The 23,327-nt window shown below is 42.1% G+C and overlaps 2 protein-coding genes across 4 annotated transcripts in view; one reads left to right on the top strand and one right to left on the bottom strand.

Moving 5' to 3' along the window:
* On the top strand, window positions 1,372–14,512 carry PLD4 (phospholipase D family member 4). 3 transcript variants are annotated; one of them, XM_021403101.1, is made up of 12 exons: window positions 1,372–1,534; window positions 2,930–2,982; window positions 3,865–3,954; window positions 5,806–6,011; window positions 6,296–6,479; window positions 6,906–7,026; window positions 7,849–7,976; window positions 8,138–8,338; window positions 8,688–8,827; window positions 10,455–10,620; window positions 11,575–11,671; window positions 13,079–14,512. In XM_021403101.1, the coding sequence occupies exons 3-12, from the start codon at window positions 3,895–3,897 to the stop codon at window positions 13,285–13,287; spliced, it is 1,512 nt and encodes a 503-aa protein (XP_021258776.1). In that variant the 5' UTR covers window positions 1,372–1,534; window positions 2,930–2,982; window positions 3,865–3,894; the 3' UTR covers window positions 13,288–14,512. The 3 variants fall into 3 exon arrangements, with proteins under 3 accessions (XP_021258776.1, XP_021258775.1, XP_021258777.1); XM_021403100.1 differs by lacking the exon at window positions 2,930–2,982 and having other exon boundaries at window positions 1,373–1,534; XM_021403102.1 differs by lacking the exons at window positions 2,930–2,982; window positions 3,865–3,954 and having other exon boundaries at window positions 1,373–1,534.
* Window positions 16,672–23,327, bottom strand: part of AHNAK2 (AHNAK nucleoprotein 2) — a 35,589-nt gene continuing 28,933 nt past the window's right edge. Inside the window, exon 8 of the mRNA XM_021403374.1 lies at window positions 16,672–23,324. Coding sequence (XP_021259049.1) covers window positions 17,652–23,324 — 5,673 coding nt within the window. The 3' untranslated portion in view covers window positions 16,672–17,651. The remainder of the gene's footprint in view (window positions 23,325–23,327) is intronic.

Here is a 23,327-nt window from a genome sequence, read left to right on the forward strand (position 1 = left end):
TTCTATGGTTCTGTGATATGTGACGTGCTAAATGGTTCACATCTAAGGCTAATACTTCATTCTATTTACTGAATTATTCACGCAGTTGAAATTGAGTGCATCTTTAAAATTATTTTCAAACGAAAAGCCAAATTTTTATGTAGACTTTGAAATTTTTCTCTAGGCTTGTCAGCTGAACCAGTTCAGTGCTCTTGACCTGAAATGACATTTTCCTACAGCTGATTTTACAGCCCTTTGGCACAGAGCATAAACAGTGCGTTTCTCCTCTCAGGCATGAGGATGCGAGCTGTTCTGCTTCCATCCTTCTGCTGGCTGCTGGTGCCCAGATGCAGCAGCTTTGCCCTCATGCAAACCAGAGTGTGATTTTGTAGTATTCTCTGCAGCGGTAGCGACGTTCCTGTCTATTATTAGCTTTCTGAGATGAGTGCACGCTAAGCTGGCAGCTTCTTCATAGCAAGCCTCCCACATACGCATTTAAAGATCTTCCACCGTGTCTTTTAATACACGTTTCTAACAAACCGGAGACCAAGCGTGGCTTTTAGAGGGAGTCTGCTAACCAGGGTGCGTACGGCTGTAAGGTGAGAGATGTATTAACTTTGTGTGTGGGAAGGTGGCAACTGATGGAAGGAGCCTTGTCTGCGGAACAGAAGTAGAGGAATGAACTGAATCACTTGTTTGCCCAGAAACTTGCAGTCGTTTTTTTTTTTCCCTCCAACAATGTGAGTGGGTCAGGTAAACCATTTTACATTGCTCCACAAACCCACTTCCATCCTCAGTCACAGTAGAGCCATAAGCTGTAGGGAGCTCAGGGAGCACTGGGACACCGCTCTCAGACATGGGGTTTGGGTTTGGGTGGTGCTGTGTGGAGCCGGGGCTTGGATTCGATGATCCTTGTGGGTCCCTTCCAACTCGGGATATTCTGTGATACTATGATCCAAAACTGAAAGGAGCGGTAGGCACTGGTGGATCTGCGGAGCACAGCAGAGGGGGCACAGGGGCACTTTCCAGAAGCAGTCTGGACCTTCAGCACAGCTGCTCGCTGGAGTTGCCACTTCCCTGAGGGCAGAAGAAGCCTAGCTCCAGCACAATGCCGACTGCAGCTTTCTGCTAACTTGAGTCTAAAAGGGTGGCAGCAGCCTTCACCTTGACCCAGCCCTGCTTTAATAGTGGGGTGGTCCCGCTGGTGGGTAATCTGTATAAAAGAGTAAATTCAGGAGACAGCTGGATGGTGAGCAGGCTTCTTATCTGCTCCACTACCTTCTTTTTGTACCCATTTCACCCTATTTGAGTATAATTATATCAAGCAGGTGGAGATTGGGTAACAACAGCTAAATGCAACTAGGGACTCTTAACTATTAGTATACATCATGAAACTCAGAGGTTAAGAGGAACTAATCTGCAGCTGAATGAGAAAGAAAGCAGAAGGACCTGAAATGAATCTGCTGGTCTAAGTGTGTGCACCATCTCCTGTGTGCGTGGTTGGACATAACATCAGACTACAGCAGGACAGGCACGCGGGAGGTCCTCCAGGATGGTGAGTACGTGGGAGAGCTCTTGAGAGTGCTGGGGTGGCAATGGGGGGGGGGGAGGATGCACTTTGTTCATTTGAGAACCTCCAAACATCTCCTGGGGAAGGTAGCGTGTACCGAAAAAGCCTCGTTGTATTTGAAATCCAAGAAAAGAATTAATGCTGATGGAGAAAAGAAGTAACAAAAGGTATTTGGGGGGCAGAGAGAAATCAACCTTATGCTGGAAGCAGCAGTTGCCTGTGTGTGCTGTGCAGATTGTGGTGTAGACTTGTGCTCCTGCCCGTGGAGCAGCACTAAGTAGCGCTTGTATTTATTGTTCTTGGATGAACTTCGTCACTGAAGTTGGCAGCTGGTAGAGCCCTGAAAGCATAAAGGGAGCCATCGTTAATTACTGACCTGCTTCAGTGTTATTCTTAAGAATTCTGCTTGTCTGTGATGCTTTCTTTTGTGAAAATTTAACTCCAAGCGGTGCCCTTCCCCCCACCCCCTCCCCATGCATTTAATGCAGTTCTCACAAGTTCCTCACAGCAGCTGGGAACACAGCCCAGCCAAAACCATCAAGAAAGACTTCATTTAAACCAAATGGCAGATGACTTTATTATGGCACATATCAGATCTGTTCACTCTCATATTTTGAGAGAAATGCTGCTTTTTTTTTGAAGCCATTTTGTGGCTGTTGCTGAAAAAGAGAACTGAAACAAGTTGTTTCTCAAAGCTCAGTCCTTTTGACGCCATCGCAACTGCAGCCCTGCTGGGCTTGCCCTGGCCTGGGCTGAGGGACTGCTGCCCTTGTTTTGCTGTTATCCTTCTGCTCCTCCTTTAAAACCTCTTTGCCTCAGTTTCCTACCAAACTCCTTGGCCTCTGCTGCCTTAATATCCCCTCATTTTCTTCCTACTAAGTCTCCCGGCTCAGCGCTCAACCCAGACTTGTGTTGTTGTCACAGCTTTCTCCATTCGGACTACAAGCTCTTTGGGGCAGGACAGCATGTCTTTCTACTGGGCTTAAAACATGAAATGGGATTTCAAGGTCACAAGGACCTGACAGTCACCACCTGACCCTCTCTGCATTCCCCAATTCAGTGTTTCACACCTACCTCCCCTGTCTCCCAGGACATTCTCCATCTCTTTTATTCACTCCCCCTTGTTCTTCTGAGTTGGCCCCACAAGAAGACTTTGGGGCTATGTCCATGCTGTGTCCAAGTTGGATGGGACAAGCCTGGCAAGATCCCTTTACCTTAAGCTAGCTCAAGTATGACCACCCACACAGCTATGGGAATCTTGTATCATCACAGCATGTTCATCTTCAAGCTACAAATGCCCAGTGGCTCAGGGATAGGAAGCAGTAGTCTGGGGACCTGACAGGTGGTCAGCATCACTTTCTGAGATGTACTATATCCTAGGATGTGCTTCTCGCTTCTCGGTGTGATAAATGGCAGCTGACTGACTCCTGCGGGTAAGTTCACCTCTGGTGTCTGTACAGTGCCATCACACAGGGATCATTCATAGGCACATGCGAAGGGTTTGGGCATTTGAGAAGGCAGAACAGGCAGGTAGCCAACTATCCTGCCCTACCACCTGCTTTGAGTTTGGACATGGTTTGGTATTTGCTCTTGTGGTTGCCCCTGCTGGTGATAAGACTAGGAGCAATTCTGTCTGAAAAAGAAGTTAACTAATTTCCTAGCCTCATAATTATAGGGGGAGTAAGGGAGTAAGGAAGGAGAGGAGTTTAGATTTTGCCCTATCTGGTTCATGTCCTATTAGAAGAATCCCTTCTGAAACAGACACCAGCGCTGAAGACAACTCATGCGTGTAGGAAGAAAGCTGAGAGCTGTAGGTGTCCCTGCTCATTGCAGGGAAGTTGGACTGGATGGCCTTTCAAGGTCCCTTCCAACTCCAACAGTTCTATGATTCTATGATAACAGAGTCACACATGCAACAACATTGACGCCATGCAGTATCATCCATGGTTTTTGCTCTTAGCTATTAATGGTTGGCAAACATGCTAGCCCACAACGGGACAAAGCGGGTGTTGCAGGATAACTTGTAGAGGCGGCGATGCAGTTGTTTACACATTAATTACTGCAGTGATTTCTCTGTGTAGACAGCACAGGGAAAAGCTGCAGGGGACTATCTCTCTCTCTCGCTTTGGAATCTGTTAATGTCACTCAAGATCCGTAACACACAGAGAGAACGTGGCACAGATTCGTCCTTTAATCTCAGAGCACTATATAAAGCAATGGCAGTGACCTGCTTTTTTTTTTTGTCTGTAACTGGCTTTCTACAAATGCTTCCATAAAGCTTTATTTTCCCCCTTGCATACATTTCTGTTTTTCAGATTGTGAAAAGAGCATTAAAAGCATCCCCGATGGTTAATGAGTCCTCCAACGTGAAATTAAGCGTGAGCAATCAAAAAGATGCCAAAATGGTAATTATTGAGATGCACTACATTTGCTCACAAGAGCTGAGATGACGTTGACACTTCTGAAAAGATAGAGCAGATAAAGAAGAATGATTTTATTGCCTGTTTTGGTAATCTTTGTAGGTTTTAATCCTGTTTGCAAGGAAGTGAGTGACAAAACCCTCACTGATTTATCCAGTAGGATGATCAAACCTTGCCAAGAGGGAGTAACGTGGACCCCAGTCCTGCAGCCCACACTCAGAACTGTGAACCTTGCTCATGCAAATAGCCTCACTTCCTTCATTAGCACAGATGCTAATGAGAGCCAAGTGAGTAAGCGGTGTTGGTATTTCTTCTCCTGATGTAAATAAGCACTGATTACGCACTGTTCCTCTGAATGTACTATATTCCATATAACACAAGAGGAATTTGGTCTATATAACGTGCTGAAATTCATTCTAAGGCCTCACTTATCCCTTTTCACCCTGCCTTATGAAGCCTTGTGCTGACGCTGGGCAGACTGTCATTCAGGCTTAGTCTCACCATAAGAAGCTTCTGGAATCACTTGATAAATTCAGCATGCTTGTAGCACCTGCCATCACAGCATCATGGCACAGTGGCAGCCAAGATACACCTTCAAAATACACCTCTGGCTTGAGAAATGTCTTCTAAAACCTGTGCCTTCAATGTTCCCAGGGTGAAATTCACAACCGTTAAAAAGTGGTGGGATTCTCTTTGCCATCAATGAAAAGGAGAACAAGCAGGAAGGCAAAATTTTAAGTTGATAGTTGGTTTAAAAGCGTTTTTCTCTATCTGGGTCAAATCACTGCCTGAAATTGATGGCAGCCCTGTAGATCTTGAGAAAAGCATAGAAAATGAAAAGTAAGAGACTCTATCCACACAGAAACTGGAACAGATGCTTTCAGAGCAAACTGGCTTCCGCTCAATTTTCACATGTGCCATTTCAGGAGTTCACATTTACAGCTACAGCCTCTTGACTTCTCCTTCCCAGACTCACTTCTCCTGGCTGGAGGGGTCCAAATGCTCCGCTCTGAATTGCTCGTTGCCTTCCATGGGGAAGGGGATGCTCCCAGCTCTAGGCTTGTTAATTGTTGGGAGAACACTGATTCACACTGATTGCTGTCTTTTCCTTAGCAGAGTACAAGACAGAGCCTGATATTATATTTTTCAGCATGTGAGTGGCTGGACTCCAGATCTGCATATGCCATATAACCAGGCTGGTTTATTTTTTCCCTAGTCCACATTCGGGGAAAAAAAAAAAAGTACAGAGAAAAGGAAAAGAAACCCCACTAGAACTACAAGGAAATACTATTCACTCACAAGGTGCATAAACCAGATTTGTGTCATTTCACTCAAGTGAGGCTAAAGTTAAAACCCAAACATGCTCAGGAACCATATTGTCCTTCTGTTTCTGACAGACCCATTTTTTTCCCCGTGACTTTAAGAATTTCCACTTTATGGTACTACTGCACTTGATCTCACTGTTAATTTTGTGCTTTGTATTTTCTTGCTTTATTTTTTGGTGGGGATATTGTCGAACACCCATTTGTTCCGCACTAAACAAAAAATAACATTGAACTGATCAGAAGGTGTCAGAGGAAAAGCACGTTTTTGACATGTTGGCACACGAGAAATTAAAACATAACAAAAATCATGGTCCTTATGCAAACCAACCTCTATTTAAGTCATGGTCCTCACCTGAAGTGATGTGTCTAGGAATGCTGCCTGCCAGTAGCTGAAAGCACTACTGTTCAATGGTTTTAATTCACTCACCTGTGACAGGTAGTTTTCCATTAGCTGCTGTATTGGTGACTAAGGTGAGCGCTTAATTCTTATCCTGTTTGGATTCTGTTCTAGTTTCAAATATCTGGGGTAGTCTTGATGCTTGGTTTTGTTGCCCTGATGGCTGTTTACTTCATGAGAGCAGACAGCACAGTTGATCGTAAGGGAGAAGAAACAGTTGTCAGCATTTACCAAGAGGTGGAGGAGGAAGAACTCTATGGAGATCTCGAGAGAACCACAGGAAATGAGGAGGACACAAACAGATCCAATGATTCCTGCAGGTAAGTTAGGCCCGATGGCTTGTGGAGAAGTAATCACCAGGTGAGAAACAGCACTGTTTGGACGCAGGGTCATTAGTAATCTCCTGCTGGAGGGGTGGTAGGGACAGTAACACAGCTCCATTATTGTCCTGTGCTTGAAGGCTCAACACAACCCCAACCATCGTCCCTTTGCAGCAGAATGAGAGGCAGCAGGGTGAGCAGCAAGTACTGTACATCATGATATGTGCTTGGTTTCCTGCTCGGGTCACAGCTGGTTGCTTCACACTATACAATTGCTGTTGCAGCTTTGAACTTGTGGAAAGTGTTCCTTACGACTTAGCTTTTGAGATAAACAGCACTGCAGCCAAACCCTTGTACCACGCCTGGATGAATCTCCTTGATACAGCCCAGGAAGAAATTCATGTGGCTTCTTACTATTGGTCCCTTACTGGGAAAGACATCGACGTCAATGACTCATCTTCAAAGCAGGTAGGCTGAAATCAGTGACTGAGGTTGTACATCTCATGCCCATGCGGCAGATGGGAGACTGACCATGCGGCCTGCCTTAAGCCACATAGGATGGAGACTCTCTGTTACAGAGTTGTTCTCTTGGATGCTCTGTGTGTCCAGTGGGGCCTCTCTGGCTCCACTGCTGAGAGCAGATGCCACAGGCCTGTTTGCTGCTGTGGGCAGAGCTGCTGCCTTCCTCCTGAGCTGCTTCCTCATCATCCTCAGGGTCCCTTGCCCCTTCCTCCCAGGTGGCCTGGTGGTGTAGGTTGACTCACATTCTGCTCTAGCAAAGTGGCAGATGTGAGATGTTGAGCCCTGCCTCATTTCAAGGGGCAGCCGAGTCCAGCGCCATCTCTGTTACTTATATGATAAAATGCAATAAATAACAAACAATGCATCGTGCAGGGTGAAGATATTCTGAAGAGATTTGAAAGATTACTTGCAGAGAATGTCTCTGTGTACATTGCAGCAAGTATGCCAACTTTGGCTAGAAATTCAACTGACCTTGAGCTTTTAGAGAGAAAAGGTAATTATCTCACTCAGTAGTGTCCTCTGAACTTCAGTATTGCTGAAAGGCATCTGAGATAAATTGGCCTCTGAGGCCTATGCCAGAATGCTGCTTCCATGGCTCTGAGCTTACTTGAAGCCATGCTTTTCACAGAATGAGCACTGCCTATTTGCTGCTTCACAATTTCTGTTTATGCTGTCATGCCCTCAAAGTTTTTTTTGAAAGTTGACGTTTTGTATGTTTTTTCAAGCTATCAGTGCTTGTGAGTTTTGGCTGCAAATGGCTGCAAGCTTTAGTGATCCAGACGTGCCCAGAGGAGAGCAGTAGAGCTGTAAAGGGTCTGGAGCACAGGTCTTATGGGGGGCAGCTGTGGGAGCTGGGGCTGTTCAGTCTGGAGAAGAGGAGGCTCAGGGGAGACGGTATCATTCTCTACAATGACCTGAAAGATTGCAGTGAGGTGAGGGTCGGCCTCTTCTCTCAGATAATAATGATAGGATGAGAGGTAATGGTCTTAAGTTGCACCAGGGGAGATTCAGGCTGGATATAAGGGAAAATTTATTCTCAGAGAGTTGTGATACATTGGCACAGGCTGCCCAGGGAGGTGGTGCTGTCATCATCCCTGGAGGTGTTCAAGAAGAGGGTAGATGTGGCACTGACTGATGTGGTCTAAAGAGATAACATTTATGGGCTGGTGGTTGGACTAGATAATCTTAGTGGTCTTTCCAACCATAATGATTTTGTGATTCTATGATTGTACGTTCTGGCTGTCAGAGAGATAGTGCAGTATACCACCTCCATGCTGTATCTAAACTTGCTTCTTCCTTCCCCATCTTTCTTTAGGGGCTCACGTTAAAAAAATTGACTTTGGACATTTGACAAGAGGAATATTGCACAGCAAATTCTGGATCGTAGACATGAAACACATATATATTGGTAGTGCAAATATGGACTGGAGATCTTTATCTCAGGTAAGCTCTGCTGCTGCATATTCAAACACCTGGGGGAAGATTTACATCCAAGAACACAATGGAAAATCATAACAATGTAAAATGTTGACTGAGAGGGACAAACAGCAAATAACAGAAAGAGGCTCTTTATGGAGCTGTGTCACAATATGCTGTCTTTGCAGGTGAAAGAGTTTGGTGCTGTGATATACAACTGCAGCTGCTTAGCCAAAGATCTCTGGAAGACATTTAGAACTTACTGGGATCTTGGACATGCTAATGCTACCATCCCATTCCCTTGGCCTCAAAACTATTCTACCCACATTAACAACTCTAGGCCTCTGGAAGTAGAATTTAACGGAACCCTGACAAAAGTCTATTTTTCTGTAAGTACACTTTAAAATAACAAGACAGACTATAAACTATGTTTTAAGGTTTGACCAGAAAAGTTTTTTCAGTGATCCTTAGCTACTTCTGCTCTAGACGGATAATGATTAATTCAACAGGTTTCTCTGGAACTACTCAAGGAATAAGGGTCAACATGGCTTGGGCTACCAGGCTGTCTGGCAAGGACAGGGTGCAGGTCTCCTGTGGGTTTAATATATCAGTGAGTATCTGACCCACTGGGACATGGAAAGCATGAGGAATACTCTGCCTCAAATGCTTTGTGGCATTGCATTGAAAACAGTTTGACAAAAGAATGAAATCACTGACCTGCGTGTTTTCTTCTGACAGGCTTCTCCTCCTGCGTTTTGTCCAGAAGGTCGCACCCATGACCTCTTTGCTATTATCAGTGTTATCAGTGCAGCACATAAATTCGTCTATGTTTCTGTTATGGATTATTTCCCTACCAGCCGTTTTGTTCACCCAGAAAGGTATGATTTTAATCCTGACGAAACTGGTTGACTGCCAAACTTGGGCTACTTCAAGGGAAAATGTATGATTCTATCCCCCCCACCAACTTGCAGTGAAAATAATTCAGCTTTTTTTAAGTAGAAAGAGCTGAGGCTTTGCTCCACATTCATGACTGCCTTGTTGACTGTGCAACTTGTGATGTACAGGAAGGATGTTTTACCATACTACCCTTGTGCTCTTCTAGTATTTTAAAGCAGCCTCCTCTGCCCTTCAAACAGCAAGAAAACTGCAAAATGCCAGACTAGGGACAGTTGGGTGCAGCTGCATTAAAAATACAGTGCACCAGCTCTATGAATAGAGGAAGGAATGGGAACAGCAAAAATATTTAAGATATCAGTCTTCTCAAAATATTGCTTTGCCCCCTTCTTCTGCTCCTGTTTCTTTCTTTCTTTCTGTTCTTCACTTCTGAGGACTCTTGCCTTTTTGCTCTGCAACCTGTTTGGTACACCTGAATAATGGTGTAGAGGCTGGTTCTTAACTGTTCTTGCTCAACTCTGCAATGATAGTTGAGATAGACTCCACAAAGAGTTCTGAGCTTTTATATTCCTTTCCTATTATCTCATCTGGAACATCTAAGTTTGTTGGGAATGCTGGATGTGCAGAGGAGCAGCTCTCACAGAGAAGGTGCAGTGGTCACCTGGGGTGACTAAATTGTGTGGTGGGCCATTGCCATGGGCCCACTGAGCTGCCTGAGGTCCCAGCAGAATTGTGCATACTTTGTACTTCAGCTCTGATCTGAGTAACAGAAAGCTGTTGAGTCATGGGCCAGCCACAGAGATTCTCAATCCTCTTTGATATGCTTGAATTAGAATGTATATGTGCAACAAAGTGCTTTGAGTATTATCTGCTTACAACATTTGTGGGTTTTTTAATCATCTAAATAATCTGACTGAGAAAGTAGCTCAATCAAACCAATTACATACGAGGTGGCTTGTCAAGAACAGAGTGAGCCCTAAGTTACCATTTTGCCACAATTATATCATGCATCATGCCCTCTGGAATGACTAGGTAAAGACTGTGCCGTTCAGCTGTGAAGCAGTGTTAGCATGAAGTGTGTAGGCTAACAGATAGACAGAGATAATTCAGCTATCCTGGAAATAAAACCTCTAAGGCCGGTTTCCTCCTGGAGGATGTCTCTGTAAATGCAACAGCTGAGAGGATTTTGAGTTTCTGTGTTGCTGAACCGGTGGGTTTCTCATCTCCTGCTTTTAACTCAGATTAGGTTCACAGAAAGTCTTTCCCCTCCCCCCCTTAGGAATGGAAGTGCTAATACTGCTCATAAGGAAATGAGCACAATGGCATCATTCTGTGTATGTATGCATGTACATGCACTTTACTAGGTTTTAAGTTTTTTAATCCATTCAAAATTTGGCAGAGACTGGTGGTCTTAAAACACTGCAAGAAGACCTGGATGTGTACAAGGCAGAAATCTCTTGTGTACTGTTCATGGAAGCACAAGTACTCCTCTTAATAGATAGCAGAATTCCCATTTGTGCACGGTGTCACTTTTATTCTCAGTTTACTGTAGGAATTTTCTAGAGAATCTTCACAAAAATCCTCCTCTCTCTACCCCCCTGCTTTCTCTAGATACTGGCCAGCCATTGACAATGCTCTGAGACGTGTGGCTTTCAACTACAGAGTACAAATCCGGCTTCTGGTCAGCTGCTGGACCCACACCGACCCATCCATGCTCCACTACCTGAGGTCCCTGCGTGCTCTCAACAACCCTCACACCCACATCAGTGTCAGCGTGGTATGATAACATGACAGTGACCATCTGAATGAGGACTTGATGGTCTTCTTATGATCCTTTTCTGTATGGAGTATCTCAGATGGCTCTAATTAATGTCAGTTTTTTTGCAGTTGAGAGCTCTTCTAGCTGCCTCTATGTATTGAGACGCTTTTATTCTACAATAAATATTACACACGGGCTGTAGGCACTAGAATGGAAAGCACAAAGTGAGGAGAGGGTTCAGGTTGGATATAAGGAAACATTTATTCTCCAAAAGAGTGGTGGTGCACTGGCACAGGCTGTCCAGGGTGGTGGTGGAGTCACCATCTCTGGAGGTGTTCAAGAAAAGGGTAGATGTGGCACCAAGGGACATGGTCAGCGGGCACGTGGGAGTGGGTTGGGGTTGGACTAGATGACCTTAGAGGTCTTTTCCAACTTTAATGATTCTATGATTCTCTGATATGGAAGCTTCCAACACAATGCACTGACCGGGTCCCCTTTTTCCAAGGGAAAAAAAAAAAAAAAAAGAACAGAAATCTAGATTTTATTAAGATTTCACACAAAAAAGTTTGGCATTATTGGTGTCTGCAGTACTCCCTGTGCCTGTGATCAGCCCATTTTAGCACAAAATAAGAGCGGCAATCAGTGGTAAATGCAGATCTATTAAACAGCTGCCTAAAACTGCATTTAATTGTATGCCCTGTAATGATAATAGCTGTGTCACTAATGGAACATTGTGAAGCAAACATTATCCTTATCTGATCTCAATTGCTTATCAAATTTTATGTATAGTGGAAATACTATTTGTTAGTTTTCTTGGATAAGAGTACAATCTCTTTTATGGTACATTTAATTCCAGTGTGTGGATTACTCTCTTCTTTCTCTAGCATTCTATTCTATGAAAATATAGGAAATCTGCACTGGCCTGTTTCTCACATGGTATTTCTATTTATGTTTTAATTTCTCCCCATCCAGAAACTCTTCATTGTTCCAGTTTTGAATCACACAAATATTCCTCATGGGAGAGTGAATCACAACAAATTTATGGTCACTGATAAAGCAGCCTATATTGGTGCGTATCCCGTGATTACAACTGCTTAGAGCATCTTCAGATCTGTTGGGCTGAGATTGGGATTGGATGGGCTTCAATATCAAAAAAGAGCTCATTTTGCCATAGAAAGTAGATAAACATAACAAAATACACATCTATGTCAGAATGTCTGCTTTGGGTATAGGAGCAGAGATGCAAAAGCGAGAAAATACAATCTAGGTTAAGTTCAGGAGGAGATTATCTCATATGACTGTGAACCATTAAGAACAGAGTATGCTGAGTCTGAGTGCACAGTTTGCGACAAGCACAGTGGGAACTTCACAAACTGTGTGCTCAGAATGATGCAGTGATAGCTAATGCTCTGGTATAGAACATCATTGTGCTTTAATAAAAAGGAATTGCTGGGAGGGTTTAATTCCACGCACTATTTGCTGAACAGAATTCTAGGAATGGAAATGAGAAAACTCTAGTGTCAACTGCTGCTCAATTCCTGAAAACCTGGATGGTGTTTGTTTTCGTGCTCTTTTATACAAATGCCTCTTAAAAGAAATGCAGAAGGGGTCTGTCCTTTCAGTCAGTCCATGCAGTGCAGCCAGCAGCCAGCCTGACCTGCCGACAGGCTGAGGGCTTGCAGCTCCAATCGCCTTCAATGGATCTTGCTTCTTATTAAGTTGTTTCTTGAAGATAGGTACGCAGATGAGTTGTTTTCATGCCTAAGCACCTTCTGCAATTGAAAGATTCTTCTGGCAAAGGCGAACGCCAGAAGAAATACTAACTGCTAAAATATGTAGTTTTTCTTTACATAATGTTTGGTTCTTCTGAACAGTGGTTTTGGAGAGAACCCTACACAGTGCTCACAGGAGGATCCCAACTTTGCCTGGTCTAAAAGCAGGCATTGCATGCTGAGCTCAGAACAGCTCCTGAGGATGCATTGATCAAGGATCCAGTTTCTCTTCTTGTTTTCTTTTAACAAGTAGAGATCCGTTCTGAAGCTCATTTGTTGCTAGACCTTTGCTTCTGATGGAATACAAAGTGCTTGTGGCTATTTTATTGGTACCATGCTTCCCCACAGATTAAACAATTAAGTAGATTGAGGATTTCTTGTTTTTAAATGCAGAACCCCATATCAAACACCAGCTTTTACCCTCTGCATATACAAACAATGCACTCTGTTCCCATATTTATAATGAGCAGATACATGGGGTAAACAATCAGAAGCCTCAGGGCAGCAGTCAGCACTGACTTTCTGAAACTTGAGATCTGCAATAAGAAAAAGGTGACCCGATTTTTGCTGCTCGTTGGCCCTCATGAGATTTACAGTTGTACACACATCAGCAAAGCAAGGCAATGTGTACTTAACAAGTACGGAGATCAAACAAAACACTGGAAAATGAATGTTTTCTAATTAGCCCCTTTTGCATTACACAGGGACTTCCAATTGGTCAGAAGATTACTTCACTAACACAGCCGGTGTGGGACTAATTATCAAGCAGAGTTCAACCAACCCATGGAGAAGGCAACAGCCTGTCCAGGAACAATTAAAAAGCATTTTTGAGCGAGACTGGAATTCCAAATATTCAGTGAACGTGGAAGATGTGGAAGGGCAGAAAGACTGCAACTGGAGAGACAGACTCTGAAGTGAACAAGAGAATACATTTAAAAGGGAAAGAAATACAAATCTGAATGTTGTTCCCTGTGCAAAAAAAAGCAGCTTGCTGTTTTATGTCTTTTATCGGAGAAATTTCTTCCTCGTGGTGTCCATGCTGCCTGATGATGTGAGAACTTCTCGTAGTTCAGTCTACCTGCCTACTCGCTAGTCAGCATGTGACATTTCCTCTGCTGTGTACCATTACGCCATCTCAGAGTTAATGAAATGCATACGGTCTTGTAGCACAAGCTGTCTGATATTAAAGAGAGCACAGAAGATATACTCAGATCTGAATACACTGGAGAAGCATGTCGCTATTGCTGTACTGTGCTTCTCTTGGGGCGCTCTATATTCAACCATAATGCTCCACTAACAGCGTTCGCTTGCGTGTGTTTAAGCATTTCTAAAATAAAGTCCTGGTCACTATAAGATTTGAGAAATGTAAGCAATCACAACAGCAAGGTCAGATTTTTAAAAGCATCTAGGCACTTGTGGTGCAAGGAAGTGTGTGTTTATAAATGTTGAATCTCATCAGGCTGGATGGAGCTCTGAGCACCTGACTGAGCTGTAGATGTCCCTACTCATTGCAGGGGGGCTGGCCTAGGTGGCCCTTAATTCAAACAATTCTGTGATTCTAAATCACTGGTTTTCACCAGCTGTACTTCACAGGTTTATTATCCTGCACCAACAAACACATCTGGCCACAACCTGCAGGGATACTTGCACACAGGAACAACAGCTGCACAGATTTGTCCCACTACAAGGAGCACATGTGAACGGTTGGTGATTTTGAAAATCTGAGACTTTACATGTTTCAACATGACTATTCTCGACACGGGAGTGCACTCCTCTAGATGGCACTCGAAGCTATGTTTTCACTGCTTTTGAGAGGGTAAATTTTGCAGGAATAGGAAAACTTCTTTCTCCTTCCCTTATGAGCTCAAATCTGACAGTGCTGGATAACTTGTTTAGTGAGGCAGAGTTTCTGGGTAAGATAAGAGAATGGTATGTTGGGATAAGGTTGAACTTACAAAGGAAAAATGGATGCTTACTAGAGTGATCTTTATTTTCTCTACTGCCATCACCTGTCTTGTTTTTTTTCTCCACAGATGAACGAGAGGTTTGCAATTAAGACAATTAACTGGATCTCAGTGGAACTTGGTAGCTTCTCTTTGCTTGTTCACTATTAAAAAGGTAGAATGTGGTGAAAATTATAACCCGGCCTTGAATCTCTCAGTATTTTCATTTTTCTACTTGCAAAACGGTATTAATCTTCTTTATCCTTATCCTCCCACCCATCGCTTGTCTCATTTAACTTGTGATTTTTTTTAAGGTACAGACTTTCCCAAATGTAATTAATTAGTATTTTTAATTACCATCTATTAGCTTCAGATGGATTTCTCTATTTTGGAGGTTGACTAAACTCTGGCTGCAGTCAGTTCAGATATTTTTTAATACTGATCTACTTGGGTCTAGAGTTTTCCAGTTGTCTCATTTCTGAGAGTGCTTGGCTCAGTGTAATGCCTGTGGCTATAGTGCTGTGACAGTCATAGAGCTGTTAGATGGCAGCAAGGCAGAACCTAGCAGGCTCCATAGGTCAGTGTGTTTGGATAGGACCACAAAGTCACCTAGGTTCATGCGTTATCTCAAAGTGTTAACATTATGTGTTTTCAATCCCCCCACCTACTACCCACAATTTTCCTTTTGCAGTTGTTCCAGATAAATCACACCTGAGTTGTTTTCATCCAGGTACTGGGAAAACCTTTTATATGTCAATTATACTACATCAATGGATATCTAATTTTTTGATAGTTGTAAGTATTTCCATGGCCCCTGCAATATAGCTCTTCTGTAAGGGGCACTGACTCCCAGATGTCTGTTTTATTTCATTCAGGATTAACTTTGGCCTTAGGGATGAGAGGTGATGGCCTTCAGTTGCACTAGAGGAAGTTCAGGTTGGATATTAGGAAACATTTTTTCTTAGAAAGAATAGTGAGGCATTGGCACAGGCTGCCCAGGGAGGTGGTGCAGTCACCATCCCTGGAGATGTCCAAGAACGGTGGAGATGTGGCACTGAGGGACATGGTCAGTGGGCGTGGTGGGGATGGGTTGGGGTTGGACTGGATGATCTTAGTGGTCTTTACCAACCTCAATGATTCTATGATTCTGTGACATCAGGCGTTCAAATATAACTAGGAAACATCGTATAGGAAAAGGTTCTGCACCAGAGAGTGGTGGGCATGGATGAGGCTCCCCAGGGCAGTGGGCCCGGCCCCGAGCTGCCGGAGTTCAAAAAGCATCTGGACAATGTTCTCAGATATAGGATCTGATTATAAGGTGACCCTGAGTGGAACCAGGAGTTGGACTCAATGATCCTTATGGGTCCCTTCCAACTCAAGATATTCTATGATTCTATGTATTCACGTCTCAACAATGTGGGATATCACAGAGCTGGGGAGGCAAATATCTTTCTTTTTAAGGTGATTATACCTTCCTTTACATGTGCAGTTATATGATTGTTTGGCTGGAGGCTGGACGCAGATGTTTAGCTGAACTGCCCAGTTTTCCAGGTGTTAAAAATTAAGTAGGCAGTAACCAAGGAAACCGACCACAGTTAAAAAAAAGCAACCCAACATTCTCAGACTAGGTAGGTGGAGCCAGAACCACAGGAGCCTGTTGACGGAGTATGGTTATTTTGAAGATTTGTTTCTGTGTTCCTTGCACTCTTTTGGGTCCTGTCCTTAGCTATTCCTGTGGTCAGACCCTTGGGTTATGCCTTGTTAAGCTGGTTGCTTTTTTTCCTAACTTCTGCTTTCCCTAAAGCTGACAGGAGCCCATCTGGAGGAAGGTTTTATTGTTGCTTTTTTCTCTACTCTTCCTTCCTCATATAGTGCATTCATCTTTTAAAAGCAGAGTAGTGAGTGTTGCTCTGTGGTTATTGCTGTCTCAGAGCTCAGTTTTAATTGGCCTCATCCTATTTGCAAAGATGCAGAAATGGAGAACACCTCAAGTCCCAGATGGTTGCACAACCAAGTACACTTTCTTTATAACTCAATTTCTAAACAATTTGCTGTGTCTCCTTCCCTGTTGTAAGTAGAATATGGAGAAAGAAAATACAGGATGAGAAAAACACTACAAAGAAGCAGGACTGCACACCCAAATCTACAAAACTCAGAAATGTAATGGGTGAAAAGTTTCAGATTAGTTTGTAACCAACACCATCATATTTAGAAACTGTGCTGCCATTAAGCAATCATTTCAGCACATAGTGGGTGATAATCAAACCTTTTGCAAATTTAAGCTGGCATTTTCAGCCGTAGCTTTCAGAATGAGCAAATGGTAGTGGCACTAGCAGTAATTCAGGCTACTCGTGTTATTTTTCATGTAGTGAATTTATTGTGAATTAAGAATGTAGTGTTTTAATGATACATATGAAGGCCGTCATATATGCACTCTGGTTTTGGCTGTGCACTTGAGAGAAGCATTAATATAAACAAAGAGGTAAATAACTATATATACATCTCCTTTCCCAGAAAATATCTGAAGCAATTCCACCAAAGCGTGGTAGATCATTCTGTGCATTTAATTATTCAGTAAATATACACATAAAATTTATTTATCCACATTTTCATAATAATTACCACCATGTATTATTTGGGTACCTTAAAAATGTGAACTAATTAAAGGTGGGTTTTTTTTTTGGTCTTGAATTTATTTATTAATCTTTTAAGGCTAAATATGACCCACCATGCTAATAAAAAAACATGAGAAGAGAGGAAGGGGTAAAGCCTTTGTCTACGCTAGTATGTAGTTTTTATTTTGCTTTTCAAAATTATTGTGGAATATACATTTACTTTAGCTGAAACAAAGAAAAATGCTTTAGTAAGAAAGCAAAAATAGGTCAGAGAGATCCAAAATCTAAACAGATGAATATAATTCTCATAGTACTAGTTTATACTCTGCTCTGCAAATAATATATCATCTAATCCTATCTGGTGTTTCTGAGAAGCATATTTAACAAGACATTTTGCTGTCACTGAGTCTTTCAAAGGTTTACTTTCATGGTTCAGGTATCTTTTCAGACTTTACTAGAACTATGAACTCCCCTGTACCTGTCACAGTTCTTGCCTTTGGAGCAGATTTGAAGAAATCAGTATTTTCATTACAGTATAGCATGTTCAAGAACAGGAAGATTTAGATGTGGTAAATTCTCTTCAACAAACTGTTTTCATAAATATCAGTTTTAAGTTTTGTTTAATTTTTGGTTACTGGAAAATTAGGAAAACTTTTTTTTCATTTTTTTTTCTGTATAGATTATTCTATTTTCACTGGGTAGTTGGCAGAAGACAATGTTCATTTGGTTGTATCTCCAGGAATACTAGGTTCACTAGCTTTTTCTTCCTCCAGCAATATCAGTTCAGTCCTTGCTGAAGATGTAACAATAGTTTGAGAAACTGGAACGTTAGATGAGGTCCCGTCGATTTCTTGTTTTTCACTGTCTGCTATTTCTTTAGGTGATAAGCTTTCTTGTGCATCGAAAAATACATCAGGTTTATCTGACGGGCTATCTGCATCTGACATTCTTCTTTCTTTATGACTTGTCTCTTCTTTGTCAACTGTCTTAGCTTTTTTGGAAGGAGATGTGAAACCAAGTTTGGGAAATCTAAACCATCCAGTTTTTTCAGTTTGCTTAGAAGAATCACTATCTGATATGTCAGCAGGTTTTGTATCTTCTGGCCTCGTTTCTTCTGATTTTTTCACTTCTGTTTTTGAATCTGAGCTTGTTTCATCACCAGAAGATGAAAAGCCAATACTTGGAAGCCAAAATTTGAATCTCCCAGGAGATCTTTTGCTGTCAGCTTTCTCTTTTTCATTAGTTACATACTTTTCTTCATCTTCTTGTGCTTCAGCTATATCCTCATCTTTAGAGAGAGGAGCTGCAGTTATTTTCTCTGGTGCCTTAGGATGACTCTCTTCAGGTTTACTGGAAGGCTTTACTTCAGCAGCAAATGTTTTTAACTTTGGCAAACCTATCATTCCACTAGATTCTTCAGTCTCACTGTGTGGTTTGTCAGATAGTTTAAGCTCAGCATTGCCAGTCCTCTGTGCAGTTACTGCAAAGCTTTCATCAGAATGTTCGGATTTGTTCACTGATGCATTTTCCATTGAAGGGCTCTGCTGGGCTAGCACTTCTAAGTTGCTATGTGATTCAGGCAACTTCACCTTCAGCAATGAAAATCCCAAAGTAGCAGTTTTAACTTCTGATGAGAGAATCTCTGATTCCTTCACTATCTGGCTAGAGTAAATTTCACACCTTTCAATAGCAACATGTTCAGGTTCTACTTTCTCACTCACTTCTTGGCCTTCTACGTATGACCAATGAATGTCTTGCCTTGCATTTGAAAGGCAGGAGTCTATGGTAGTAGTCATCTGTGCTGTTTTAATGTCAGGTTCAGTCAGTGTTAGAATTTTGCTTTTTGCTTTTTGAATATCACCTTCTAGAGTCTCTGGCATTTCCTCAGGGATAGTAGAGCTTGTTGGCAAGTGCACCACTTCAATATCAGCACTAGTTCCTTTTGGATCTGTTATCACTTTTGACAGTGAAACATCAACTTCACTTGGGAGAACTTTGAAAGTGAATCTTGGTATTTTTAGTTTGGGAATTTTTATATTTACTTCTGGACCATCTTGTGATTTGTCCACTGTTTCCACTGTTACTCTAGCAGATGATTCCATGTGATCTAGAGTTGGACTTGTTGGGCCAATGGATCCTTCTGATTTTTGAATCTGTATTTCCACTCTGCCTATTTCAGTTTCAGATACTGAAACAGCTCCTGACTTAGTCAAACTGATACCATCTTCAAAACCCTTCACTTCTGAACGCAATACTCCAAACTTTGGAATCTTAAACTTGTAAGTTTTAATTTTACTTGTTTCTGCTCTGTCTTCTACTTGCGCTTCCACATTTGCAGACATGTCCTTTTCAACACGTTTCACTTGACATTGCATTTCAGGATCTACTCTCACAATTTCAACATCCGTCTTCACTTCTGGAACTTCTACCTTTATATCTTCCATCTTAGCTGCAACAAAACCAGCATCTTCTGATCCCTTTGCAGTAGCCCACTCACCTGTCGGCCACTTTAACTCACTACTTTTTCCTATAATTTTCATTTCACTTGTCCTTATCTTCACTGTTTTAATCACTGCTCCTTGACTTTGAAGGTCTAGTTCTCCCTTTGGAAGACTTGCATCTATTTTTTCCTGTGTTCTGTCCAGAGTAATTTCACCTGATGATGTTTTAAATTCTGCACTTAATGTCTTTAGTTCAGTGGAACTTTCTGCCTTTGGAATATCTGTATCCTGTGATTTGACTTTTTGCTCTTGCAGAGTCGAAGTACTCATAGAGAACTTACTTGGTGAACTGTTATCTTTGTCAATTATTGAAGCACTTAGTTCTGTTTTAGGTAATCCCACTGAAGACACTGTGAATTCTGAACTGTGAATTTTTTGTCCTTCAGCACCACGCTTAACTATGTCTGCATAAGTTTCAGGTTTTGGAATATTTACTCTAATGTCTCTTTCTGCAGATAATGAAATATCTCCTTCTGCCTTTGGCAAGCTAATAACAGAACTCTCCACAGAATCTCCTAATTTTGGAATTCTTTCTTTTCCAATAGTAATTTCAGCAACTGGAATACTTGCTTCAGTTTGTACTTTGGCAGAAGGAATGCTTGCCTGAGGTTTTTCCAGACTTCTTTCAACATCAGCATCACCTTTCTTTTCCTTTAAGGATGTGCGGCCAAATGCAGGTATTCTGAATTTTGGCATTTTAAACCATCCTTGATGTTCTTCAGTCTGAGCTTCTTCAGCTTTTATTTCTTCTTCTGATTTGATTTCTTTCTTCTCAAGGCTCTCAGTGTCTCCCTCTGTCATTGGTTTAGACTCTGAATGGGGGCTTATGTCTACCTTTGGAACTTCAATGACAGCCGTCAGAACTTGAGGTGTTTTTGCCTTTGAAGCATAAACCTCTAGCCCAGGATCTGACATATCAGATGAAAGTTCTGATGCTGGCACTCTCACAGCAATGTCAGCACTTTCTGCCGTCATTTTTAGCTGAGGTAGCTCAGCTTCTAATTTTGGAGAGCTGATCTCTGGCTCTGGGCCCTTCCCTTTTGTCAGGGAGATTCCAAACTTTGGCTTATGGAATTTGGGCATTTTAATCTGTCCATCAAGACCTTCCAATTTCTTCTTTCTTCCATCCATAACTAATGATCGTTCAGTTGCTATTTCAGTGCTTCCCAGTTCAATTGAAGTTTCTCCTTTGGAGAACTCAATGCCTGTTTTTTGAATTGAATCTTCATCAGAACCTGATTTTAGGACAACCTGTTGAAAACTCTCCTCTGAGGCAGTCAGAGCAGCATCAGTCTTTTCTGAGCTAACTCCCATATCTGCTTGGAAGTCTTCTGTTTTGAAAACCTCCAAGGTGGGGATCTGAACTGCAGCTGTTTTTATGCTTATTTGTGCCCCTTCTTCTGTCCTTTTGGAATGACTTCTTTCTATATCAGGTATCTGTATTGAATCATCTCCATCTCCTTCTGGTTTAGTTACAGTACTGCCAGCTTCAACTTTTGATGAATGTCCCTGAGATTTGGGAATCTTGATCTTGGAAAGGGAAATTTTAGGCATGACAAACTGAGGCTTTTTAATTGGACTTTTTTGTTGATCTTTTCCAGCAGATATTTCCAGATCAAGGGCAGGCCTAGGTCCTTGATCATCAGTTACAGTTCCTTCCACTTCTGTGTCTATTCCGCCTGACATTACAGTAACTTTATTCTCTTCTAAATTTGCTCCAGAATCTGCTTTAACAATTGCTTCCTTCTTTGGTGACCAACTGAAGGATGGAAGTTTGAATTTTGGCATTTTGAAATGTCCTTCTTTCTCTTCTCCATCTTCATTCTCACGCTTTGTTTCCTCTTTAATTTTTAGTGCCATATCTGAATCTTGAATATCACTGTCTGTTTTTGAGATAGAAATGTTACCTGATGGGAAGTGAATATCAGCTTCTGATGCCTTCTTGTCAGCTTTGGTTATTTTCAACTTAGAGCTGGAAGATTCTTTTCCTTCACCACATTCCACCTCCAAATTTGGTGCTTCCACGGCAATGTCAGCTATTTCTATCCTTGCTTTTAGTTGGGGAACCTTGGCTTCCAGTTTGGTTTGGCTGACCTCCTTTTCTGATCCTTTCCCTTTAGAATGTGTCATTCCAAACTTTGGCATTTGGAATTTAGACATTTTTGTTTTCCCTTCAGGACCTTCAGCTTTTATTTCTACACCACTTTCGGCAATTTCACTTGATATTCTTTCAACACTTGTCTCAGGACTCTTCACCTCAATTGAGCCTTCAGTTATCATCTTAATATCTGAGGAAGGAATATCATCAGCAGCTGATTTCAATGTCAGGCCATCTTGTTCACATGCAGGAAGTATGTCTGCACCTGCAGGCATGCTAATACCCATTTCTATTTTGGGACCTTTGACTTCAGGTCTGGAAAATTCCAGAGTTGGAACTCTAACTTTTGGCACCTTTAAACCCATTTCTGCCCTTTCTTCACTACTCACTTTGTCAGATATCTGTACTGAGGTATCTCCACATTTTTCTTGTTTGAGATCACAAACATCAGTTTCTAGTACAGGCAGAGAGCCCTGGACTTTTTGACCCTTCACTTTAGCAAGTGAGATCTTTGGCATGATAAATTGAGACTTCTTGGTTTTGCCCTTTTCACCATCTTTTTCTGCTGCTGTATCTAATTCCACATGAAGTTCTTGATTCTCAGGGGTTATGAGTGCTAATTTAGATTCTGTGTCCCCAGATAAAACAGACACAGTGGATTCTTCCAGATGTCCTTCAGCTTCAGAAGGAACAATAGCTTCTTTCTTTGGGGACCGACTAAATGACAGCAGTTTGAATTTTGACATTTTAAATTTGCTTTCTTTCTCCTCATTATCCTTCTCACCAGAAATTAATTCTTGCTCTTTCTTGCACTCTGGGCCATGGATATCCATTTCTAATTTTGGCATGGTAACCTCCGGTGATGGGAGACAAACATCCAAATTTGATGCACCCATAACAAATTCAGGTAAGGGCTTTTTCATTTTTAGGCCCAGCTCAGGTTCAGGAATCAGAGATGGATTTTCAACATCAAACACTTCAGATGTTATCTTTCCCTTGGAAAAATCAGATTCCACTTTGGAACCAATGTCACTTTCTGATGGTTTTCCCTTTGACCAAGAAATTCCAAATTTTGGTTTTCTGAATTTAGGCATTTTAACTGTATATTCTGTGTCACCAACAGACAGCTCAGCATGCGGCATTTTCACACTTCCTGGCTTCACTCCTCCTGGCTTCATAATCCCTAGCTCAGAAGAATCCTCTTCATTCAAAATCTCAAAATCTGTTAATGACATATTTGTATCACCAGAAGAGGATATTTTTGATTCAGATTCTGCTACATTCAATTGATATTTGGTAAGAGTTACATCCCCTTTTGATAAAGGAGAATCTTGGTCAACTTCAGAAGAACTAATGTCAACTTTGGAGAAACCCAAGCTAGGAATTCTAAATTTACTGCTTTTAGAAGAGCTGTCTCCCTTAATGTCAGGAAACAGTTTATTTCCAGCACTGCCTGAAATCACAGCAGGAGACTCCTCAGTTAGAGAATAACAAATAGTTTCTGACTCAGAACATTCAATACTAGACTTACTTGGAAACTGTAGCTTCGAACTCCTAGAAAGTGAAACTTTAGGCATACTAAATAAGGAAACTTTAGATTTACCAGTAGACTCATCCTTAAAAGACGATAAACCAGAAGTAACAACAATGTCAGGAGATTCCATCTCAGCACCGAGAAGGGTCACGTCGACTTCGGCGGTTCCCGAGGGTGCCGTCACTTGGGGCTCCTTGAGGCTCACGTCCACATCGGCCGCCACGGTGCCCTTGGCCTCTCTGCTGCTGGACCAGCCAAAGGA

The sequence above is a fragment of the Numida meleagris genome, chromosome 6, assembly GCF_002078875.1.
Source record: "Numida meleagris isolate 19003 breed g44 Domestic line chromosome 6, NumMel1.0, whole genome shotgun sequence".
Classification (NCBI taxonomy): Eukaryota; Metazoa; Chordata; class Aves; order Galliformes; family Numididae; genus Numida; species Numida meleagris.